This window comes from Anopheles coluzzii, chromosome 3 (assembly GCF_943734685.1).
Source record: "Anopheles coluzzii chromosome 3, AcolN3, whole genome shotgun sequence".
NCBI classification, from domain to species: domain Eukaryota; kingdom Metazoa; phylum Arthropoda; class Insecta; order Diptera; family Culicidae; genus Anopheles; species Anopheles coluzzii.
Window position 1 is genome coordinate 40,431,638 of NC_064671.1, and position 10,772 is coordinate 40,442,409.

At 37.5% G+C, this 10,772-nt stretch overlaps 1 protein-coding gene across 1 annotated transcript in view; it reads right to left on the bottom strand.

The window, feature by feature from the left end:
- Positions 1–10,238, bottom strand: part of LOC125907453 (uncharacterized protein K02A2.6-like) — a 33,056-nt gene extending 22,818 nt beyond the window's left edge. Inside the window, exon 1 of the mRNA XM_049609792.1 lies at positions 5,550–10,238. Coding sequence (XP_049465749.1) covers positions 5,767–9,876 — 4,110 coding nt within the window. The 5' untranslated portion in view covers positions 9,877–10,238 and the 3' untranslated portion in view covers positions 5,550–5,766. The remainder of the gene's footprint in view (positions 1–5,549) is intronic.
- Between the last annotated feature and the right edge of the window lie 534 nt (positions 10,239–10,772).

The window sequence follows — 10,772 nt, forward strand, 5'->3', positions numbered from 1 at the left end:
TTTGTTTTACTACCACGGGTGAAATCACACGTCCAAGGGAAAGTGGAAATGGGAAAATAGGAATGGTGGTTGAACGATTTTATTTAATTTTCTTGCCCATTACCGCGCACCATGCTGTCCGCCCGTCCGTGCTCATAATGCTTGCTTGTTTGCTTATTAACACTAGAACCGCTGATGGGGTTTTCCCATCGCACTCGAAAAAGGTGTGCAATTCCGCTTGCTGTCGTGACAATCCATTGAAAATTTCTGGCTTTTATTTATTTTTAACGAGCTTTCGAAAGTGCCCGTGAAAATTTTGTATCCCATATGGTTCTTTAAAATAATCATTTCTAGCCTAGAACCGCCATACGGGACATTTTTGTCCCTTACGCAAAAAACGTTGTGATGGCTGGTATCCCTGCTGTCAACGAATGACGGAAGTGCTTCTACAAGTCTGGCAGAACTGGCTGGAAAGTATGCGTATACAGTACTCCGTGAAAAGAGCTAGTAGAAGATGGCCTGTTAATTCTTTTTTTTTAATATTCTGAATTTGGCAAGAATCAATTCTTGGGTCTTGTACAAATAAAAGATATTTATTTTCTTTTCAAGCTAGATGAAGAACTTGCCAAATAATACGTTGAAAATAAAAACTAACTTACTAACTGTTACTTCCCTAACTTCTCTGTGTTAAGTGCTGGAGGCTCTCGTCAGCACTGCCAGATTTGAATGTCTTATTACGAGGAAAAAAGTAATAACAAATGCTTCATATACAATAGACCAGTTATTCATAAATGTTCTTTAAGAGTTTCGTACGTGTTTCATGTGTTTCATGTGAGCCAGATTTTGATGATGTAATGTAATATTTTGTCCTGATGCCAAGAAATCTAAAGATGTGTTACAGATGCTTGAAATAATTAATGTATGTATTTCTTTTACTTTTGAAAAAAAGCCTGGTCCTTATCTTTTTGCCATTTAGAGCTGTATTAAAATTGAATTTTTATAATGTTTCTTAAAGGAGTCAGATACGTTTGCGTAGACCCAAACAACTTAGAACAAAAGATTTTTTTTTTAATCATAAAACCCCTACTCATGATTTGATTGTTTTAATATTTTATAGCAAAAGCCTAGATGTACTGTCGATCAACCCTGTAAGGAATAATTAGAAGCATTTATCACTAGAAGCCCTGTCATGTTATGGTAGGGATTGAGAGCTCTAAGGAAAATTAAAATATATCACAAATTCGAATACTTTCAAAACTCGATTAAATTTTCTGAACGATGATAGCGATTGTCAAAATGACATGTATTGGTAATTTTCTTAGATGTTTTTTTGAACATTCTGTAATTTTGTACATAGAACTGAACAGGATACTCTCGAAATATAATAAAGCAACCGTTGTATCTAGACAACTGCAACTATCGGTCCTGTTCGATCGAGTTTGAAAAAGTGGCTATTTGTAAGTAACAATCACAACATGATGATCAGATCATCAGATAATCAGAATACAACATACAAATATAGGTTTTTACGTAGATAAAATGTAAACAGTCAAGATAGAACAGTTATTATCGAAACACATCTGCACATTCAAAATAAAAATCAGGTAAATCGCAGATATAGTGAGATAGCGAGAGGCGATACATCCCATCGTACGGAAGTGTCAAAATAGGAGGCTTTACAAAAAGAGGAATAAAATTAGTAGTCTTGTAATTGATCTTAGCAAGGATGAACGCAAGTATTCGATTGGATGATTTTTTTTATTAGTACATAAGTGTCGAAAGTCACGGCAATATATAAATGTAAAAAGCTGGTCTTGATATCCTTGGTATACGGTTGATTTGATCTCAATTTGATTTTGTTTTGAATTTGCTAATTATGCTTTATTATAATACCAAACTATGATGTTTACTTATTATTTCACCACAAGAAACCAAATATCAAATATGGCTGTTCTAGTAAGGTTGAAAAATCCGGTGGTTTTAGTGTTCAACGATTTTAGCACCATCATATTGTACAGGAACAGGGTTTGCAGCCAGTCCTCTCCCACTACCATCCTTGAACCAGGTTGTGTTATTTGTTATCTTCATTAGCCATTTGTGCAAGAATCGAACATGAAGCGGCTGTTTGGGAAGAGGATAGAGCCATTTTCCTACCCGTTCATTCTCTCCAGCAGTGCTTCGGGCATGCCTGCTTCGATCTCTGTTTCGATTTGATCATACTCACAATAGTCCGCTGTCTAAAGTGTCGAGTGCTATTAAACCTATTAAGCCAAACGAACTGATAATTATGTAATTAGAGTAATCTTGAGTGCAATGGGTGTTTTTCACGTCTTTTATACATCCAATTTTCCCTCTGGTTGAAACCGAAAAAAACTTTCTTTTCATGCGAATTTCACGTACAGACAGGACAGGGCCGTACCGTTTCTTTGTGCAAATTCGTGGAACCGACATAAACTACAGCAAATCGTTACGAGGAATATGAAACAGGGTTTAATTTGTTTATGTCGAGTACGATTTTGTTTCGCGGGAGAAAAATGTAGAGGCTGGGTACATAAAATGACACTTTTTCCTGTAATTGATACAGACGGTGGGGTGCTAATGATACGGGCAGCGTTGGTTGTCTTGTTCCTTAACGTTCAGTAATTAACATCACCATGTCAATGACTAGCTCTACACGATACGGCTGATAACGCGGGCCAGTGATTAAATTGGAACGGTAAACGTTTGTTTCCAGTTGAGTTTTCTACAAAATGTCCTGCTATGATCATTTTATTTATATTTGTGAAGAATTTAAAACATGGCAGATGTGTTATAAACATTGAACAATATTTTTAATTGACATGTAACACGAAACAAACAAAAACAACTTTATTTCTAATGAACGCTTGTTTTAGGATTTTGTTTATATTAAACGTACTATATTTTTAAAAACTCCTCGTTGCTAAAAAAATAGATTTATGCATTTGATGGTAAAATTAGGTGATTATTTTGATTTTATTGTTTCGATCAAACATGACACTCAGCCTCAGCACAATTTATCGATCGAAAAAATTCGATAGATCAGGCTGTCATTTTGGTGTCATTTGACACTCATTTCGCCGCCAAGGTGTTCATTTTACTGGTCTATTTGAAAACTGGTATACCATTACACTCACGAGCAAAATAAACTATGTTACAAAAATTCGATCGTTCCGCTTTGTATGGGGCAAAATCCGCGACTCATTGAGCTGCGGAAATTATCGAATATCAGAAAAATTCCGTAAATCAAGGTTGATGTGTTTGAAAAACGTTATGCAAAAGCAAGTTGGTAAATGTGTTGGTTCTTTTTCAGTATTGTGGGTGATAAAAATTATTTATTAATTATTTTAAAAATTGTTTACCTAGAGGGGCAACATTATGTAGGTGTATAAAAGAAATAGTTATACTGTCAGTTTTACGTGAGCGCCTATCGAATTTTTTCGATCGAACAATTGTGCTGAGGCCGACTAACTCTTTCCGCAATAAACATAAAAAATCACAATATGTCAAAACACTTTTATATGCCAAATCATATTTTATTGTATTGTATTAAAAACTTTTTTTTTTCAATTATTTATGTTCATTTTATATTTTATTGTAAGTTTTTTTAAGGAACTATGATGTCTAAAGGCCGGGCTACATTGACCGTACTCTCTGGTGTAATTTTGATTTTCACTAGCGCATCTGGCGGCGGCTGACCGAAGCTTTTTTTGGTCGTCGAGGGAATGGTCGTGCCGGATCTCAAAATTAAGTAGTTTTTCCATAGTTTTTTGCCATGACAATGGATGGAATGCGTGCAAGACATGTGCATCTACCTTTTACAAAACTTTTCTCATCCAAATTAAGTAAAAAACATGGAAAAATTACATATTTTCTGAAGCGGCTTCAATTTGTTTACCAAATTGCTTCCGACAGCCGCCGCCAGATGCGCTAGTGAAAATCGAAATTACACTACGGAGTACGATCAATGTAGCCCGGCCTTAATATTTCGTTACTAAAGGCCGGGCTACATTGATCGTACTCTCTGGTTTAATTTTGATTTTCACTAGCGCTCCTGGCGGCGGCTGACCGAAGCATTTTGCTAAACAATTTAGAGCCGTTCCAGAAAATACGTTATTTTTCCATGTTTATTACTTTAACTGGACGGAAAAAGCTTTGTAATTGATAGATGAATATGTTGTGCAAGCATTTCAGCCATTTTCGCATCAAAAAACGATGAAAAAACAACTTAAATTTGAAATCCGGCACGACCATCCCCTTGAAGACCAAAAAAAGCTTCCACCAGCCGCCGCCAGATGCGCTAGTGAATATCGAAATTACACTACGGAGTACGATCAATGTAGCCCGGCCTTAAGATATATCATACTACATATACCATTAGGCCGGGCTACATTGATCGTACTCTCTGGTGTAATTTTGATTTTCACTAGCGCTCCTGGCGGCGGCTGACCGAATCATTTTGCCAAACAATTTGGAGCCGCTTCAGAAAATACGTTATTTTTCCATGTTTTTTACTTTAACTGGACTGGAAATGCTTTGTAATTGATAGATAAATATGTTGTGCAAGTATTTCAGCAGTTTTCAGCATCAAAAAACCGGTGAAAAAACTAATTAACTTTGAGATCCAACACGACCATTCCCCCGACGACCAAAAAAAGCTTCCACCAGCCGCCGCCAGATGCGCTAGTGAAAATCAAAATTACGCTTGCGAGTACGATCAATGTAGCCCGGCCTTTAAAGATTGTACCATTGGTAACATTTATGGTTTTTTAATGGTTACTTGGATCATTGCAAGTACATTTTGCCACATCTAAAGGCCGGGCTACATTGATCGTACTCGCAAGCGTAATTTTGATTTTCACTAGCGCATCTGGCGGCGACTGGTGGAAGCTATTTTTGGTTATCCAGGGAATGGTCATGCCGGATTTCAAAATTAAGTAGTTTTTCCATCGTTTTCCATTGCAAAAATGGATGCAATGCGTGCAAAACATGTGTATCTACGTTTTACAAAACTTTTCTCCTCCGTTTTTAGTAAAAAACATAGAAAAATAACGTATTTTCTGAAGCGGCACCAAATTGTTTGACAAAATGCTTCAGTCAGCCGCCGCCAGGTGCGCTAGTGAAAATCAAAATTACGCTTGCGAGTACGATCAATGTAGCCCGGTCTTAACGTGCAAAGAGAAATAAAAAATGCAACAGGTTAATAAAAATCACTTATGGAGATTTTAGAAGAAGTCATTTGAGTCCACTCTGTATTCAGAACATTGGGCCTGATCGGGAACGAAAGTCGATAACGGAGTGGATAATTTAGTCGATCGGTTAGCAAAATTCCAATTTTATCCAATAGCGTTTTCTCAATCAGAATCTTCGCTAACCGATCGGATTGGCAGTCAAGTGGAATGGTGTTTGCCGCCATAGCAACGTGGTAAAAAAGTCGAGCAGTGGGATATGCAGTTAAAAACTTCATTAAAAAACCATTCCAGTCGGATAGCCATATCTACTGCTTCACCCCAGTTGATTAAACAGTGGAAAACTAAATTGTTTTCTGTTACCTCAGACATTTATTTCACTCTCTATAATAGTTTACAGAATGCACAAAAGCTTATCGTCCTCTTTTGCCGGTGTCTCTATTCGCAATGGCGCCATTGCTCCGCTGTCAGATATGCAGCGCTCTGTCAAAGCACTGTTATACCGTGCTCTGACACTGCAACCTCACACAAAGCAAACATCTATTCGCAAATATACAACATCCTCCTTACACTAAAAAAATTAATACATAATGTAGTCTTTCATTCTAGACGGCAACGTTGTGTTACGTTTAGGTCGAACTTGTTGTGATGTCATCGGTGTTTCAACAGTTAATGAAGATTGGAAGGAATCGGGAGACTGAATGGATTGTTCTTCCTCGATGATTGCTTCTGATGTCGTACGTTCAGGGGATTCTTGCCTTGGCTTCAAATGAACTAACGTACGTCGATAATTTCGCCCATCTACATCAACGACATACGACCGTGAGCTAAGACGTTCAGAAACATATCCAGGTGACCATTGTTTTGTTGTGTCTGGTGTTAGTTGCACAAAAACAGGTGAACCTATTTTGAGTTCTGGTAGTGTCCGTGTTTTCTTGTCATAATGCCTCTTTATCTTCCTCCGTTGGTTTTCAATAGCCGAGGGTACGTTTGTGACCACTTTTGGAAGCAGATTGTTACCCGTGATGGGAACGCCACATTTGGTCGATCTTGAGAAGAGGCGAGCAGCGGGACTAGATCCTATCTTATTTGGAATGTTCCTCCAGTTCAGTAGCGCTAACCAAAAATCGATTCCTGAATCTTGAGCCTTTTTTAGTAATCGTTTTGCGATTTTAACAGCTGCTTCCGACTTTCCGTTTGCCTGTTGATGGTGTGGTGCTGATGTGACGTGTTCAAAATCCCATTCTTTTGCAAAAGATGTCATTTGTTTGTTGACGAAATTTGTTCCATTGTCCGTAACAATTCTCTGTGGTCTGCCATGTCGAGCAAAATTTCTTTTACATGTAGCAATGACAGACTGTGGTGACATATCCTTTAAAATGTCTACTTCGAAGAAATCGGAATAATGATCAACAGTAACTAGAAAATTTCGCTTGTTTCCGCGATATTCCGCAAAAAATACATCCATGGACACTATTTGGAAAGGATGTACTGGGATGATATGGGTCATCATTGGTGGATTGCGTTGTGAATCTGCAAACTTTGCACACACATTACACTTGCTTATCACTTCCTTGATTTGACAGCTCATTCCGGGCCAGAAAAGATTAGCCCTTGCTAACTTCAGTGTAGCTTCAATGCCATTGTGGCTCCAGTGGCAACGATCAATGAGTTTATGACGTAATCTTTGGGGAACCAAAATGCGATCTCCTCTAAATATTATATCATCTTGTACTGCAAGTTCATTACGATATCCATAATATTGTTTAATTATGTCTGGCACTTTATCTACGTTATCAGGCCACCCATTACGAATAAACTGTATCAATAATTGCATAGCTTCATCTTGTTTAGTCTCCTCTTCAATTTCTTTTAAACGAGTATCTGATACTTTCAAGAACTTTTGTAATGGGATATTTTCTATTTCGTCAAATATTCGATAGATATTCAGTTTCTTGTATTGGTCCCAAAGTTGACTTTCTACTTCTGGACCTCTTGACAACGCATCTGCAACAACATTATCTTTACCTGTGACAAATTGTATCGTGAGGTTATATCTTTGAAGATTCAACAACATTCTCTGCAATCTACGGGGAGCTGTAATAAGTGGTTTTTTGAAAATGTTGATTAGTGGTTTATGATCGGTCTTTACTATTGTGTTTTGATTACCGACAATTAGTTGATCAAAGCGAATGCATGCGAACAAAATGGCTAATAGCTCTTTTTCTATCTGAGCATAATTTTTTTCGGTCGAGGTTAACGTTCTTGATGCATAACCAATTACTGCATTGTCTTGATACACTGCTACGCCGAGCCCAAAACCACTTGCGTCACATTCGATTACTAACGGTTGGTTCACATCATAGTATTTTAGAGTGCTTATATCAGTTACAAGAGATTTTACATAGTCAAACTCTTTTTGTTCCACTTGCGTCCATCGCCATGGTTGATCTTTTATGATAAGTTTTCTCAGGTTCGTTAAATTTGTGCTTAAATTCGGTATGAATCGGCTTAAATAATTCACCATTCCAATAAATCTGTGGACTGCTTTGCTATCAGAAGGTGTTGGATAGTTTCGGATTGCCGATATTTTTGCTTCATCTGGTTGTAGACCTTGGTTAGTCAAAACATGACCAAAGAATTTAACCGAAGTTTGGCATAAATTTAACTTATCTCTGTTAAGTTTAACGTTACGTTCTGCTAGTCGGCAAAATAATTTCTCTAAACATCTGTTATGTTTTATCAAAGCTTCTTCTAACGTTTCTCCTGTACCATAAATAAGCAAGTCGTCTGCTATGCACTCGACATTTTCCAAACCCTCTATTACTTCTTTCATTTTCCTTTGGAAAATTTCAGGTGCTGGAGCGATTCCGAACGGCATTCTTAGCCAACGATATCTGCCAAATGGCGTCCAAAAGGTAGTTAATTTGCTACTATCTTCGTCTAATAAAACATGCCAAAATCCTTTCCTTGCATCTACCGTCGAGAAAACTTTTGCTTTTCCCAACTCGGGAAGTATTTCATCAAATGTGGAAAACTGGAGGTTGGGTCTTAAGAGTGCTTTGTTCAAAGGGATTGGGTCTAAGCACACCCGAATATTTCTTTTTTCTGGATCACCCTTTTGAATAAGTACGATATTGCTTACCCAATCTGTATGGGCTGTTTCTTTTGCTATTATTCCATCCCTTTCTAGAGTTACTAACTCGGTTTTGAGTTTATCCCGCATTGCGATTGGAATACGTCTTGGTGGTTGTATAGATGGCGTGACGGACTGATCAACTTCTAAAGTGATTTCTCCTTCTAATTTACCATATCCCGAAAACAGTTCCTGGTGATCTTCGGCTATCTTGTGAGCTTTAGCTCGATAAATGCTGATTAAATTCTTTGTATTAGAAATTGATTCATGTACCGTAATACTATTACAGTATTTTATCAGACCTAAATCTCGACAAACTTTGGCTGAAAGTAATGGACAATGATCACCTTCCACAACTTGAAACACGATGTTGTAACATTTCCCGTATCTACGGCATGCTATTTTGATTTCACCCATAACCTTTATAGGAAATCCACCAAACGCCTGTAGGCGTTTCTGTGACGACGATATTTTTAAGCTAGATTTCCACAGATCCCTAAGATGATCTTGACGAATTAGACATGTACTTGCTCCCGTATCAATTTCGCATAGTACCTTTTTCCATTTGTTATCATATTTAAAAAATAATTCAGCTTGTACATTCCCTCCGTTGTAAGAATTATCAATGACTTTACCAACCATGTACAGTTCTTCATCCTCAAATGAGGTATCATTTATTGACGACATATCTTTCACTTCCTTTACCTTGAATGAGCGTTTTCGACAAACTTTTTCAAAATGGTTTTTTCCGTTACAGTTACGACACTTTTTTCCATAAGCCGGACAGGCACCCTTTATAAACTCATGCTCATTACCGCAGAATTTGCATTTTCTAAATTGAAGATTGTTTCCACGTTTATCGTTATGTTTGGTTATCTTGTTAACTGATGATTCACCATCTGTCGCATTTACTCTTTTCAATGAAATTTCTTCCACTCTACAAATGTCCATTATTGTTTGTGTTGTTAAATCGGTCATACAAAGCATTTTCTGTCGCAAGTGGGGCCATTTATTAGCAGTTGCGAGTTTATACATTATTAATTCGTTATTAATTTGGCCCAATTTAGCTACTTTTGCAAGAAGTTTTAATCTTGTGGAAAATTCGTCAATAGATTCACTGCCCAATTGTTCTGCGTTAAAAAAATCCATTCGATCTAAAAGAATGTTCCTTTTCGGCACAATTTTCTTTCTTATCGCACTTAAGGCTGTTTCTGGAGAAGCACGTTCCTCCTTAGTGAGCTCAAAGTTAAAGTACTTCTTTTTAGCTTCTTCTCCGATAACCGATAGCAAGTAGCTCACCTTTTGTTCTCCCTGCGTCGCTGGCCAATTGTTCATTCCCGTAGCCTTCACGTAGTCATTCCAGCTTTTTTCGAAGAAATCTAAATTCTCTTCTATATCTCCCTCTAACAATAGCGGTGATGGCATCGGTACTGATGGAACATGTAGCAACTCTTTGCTAGGACCCGCTGTATTCTGGATGTTTAGTTGTTTCATCATGTTTCCAATCGCTTTCGTCTGGTGATCCAAAAATTGAGCAAACTGTTGCGCATCCATTTTCTAGTTCGTGATGCCGTCTCGAATCCAAAATGGCGTACTGTCGCTACTTGATGAAAGCTTTTCTCTCAGCTTATTTCCTTTCTTGTTTTAAAACGGTTTACGACGATATAGATGACGTCGAACAATATTTCAACCGTTGACCACTTCTGACACCATGTTTTCTGTTACCTCAGACATTTATTTCACTCTGTATAATAGTTTACAGAATGCACAAAAGCTTATCGTCCTCTTTTGCCGGTGTCTCTATTCGCAATGGCGCCATTGCTCCGCTGTCAGATATGCAGCGCTCTGTCAAAGCACTGTTATACCGTGCTCTGACACTGCAACCTCACACAAAGCAAACATCTATTCGCAAATATACAACATAAATTATATTAAAAACCATGTTTAACAGCTCCCAAAAAAGGCTGTTTAATCGCTGTTTAAAATTCTAAGACGTTTTATCTCTCGTTTAAGCTAAAGGCCGGGCTACATTGATCGTACTGGCAAGCGTAATTTTGATTTTCACTAGCGCATCTGGCGGCGGCTGGTGGAAGCTTTTTTTGGTCATCGAGGGTATGGTCGTGCTGGATCTCAAAATTAAGTATTATTTTCATCGTATTCCATTGCAAAAATGGATGCAATGCGTGCAGAACATGTGTATCTAGCTTTTACAACACTTTTATTAACCGATTTAAGTCCAAAACATGGAAAAATAACATATTTTCTTAAGCGGCTCCAAATTGTTTGACAAAATGCTTCGGTCAGCCGCCGCCAGATGCGCTAGTGAAAATCAAAAATACGCTATGAAGTACGATCAATGTAGCCCGGCCTTAAAATATTCTTGTTTAGAGAATATAAATTTATCTGTTTTTTATAAAGTATCAAAACAAATAATTTTAGGTTTGTAATAG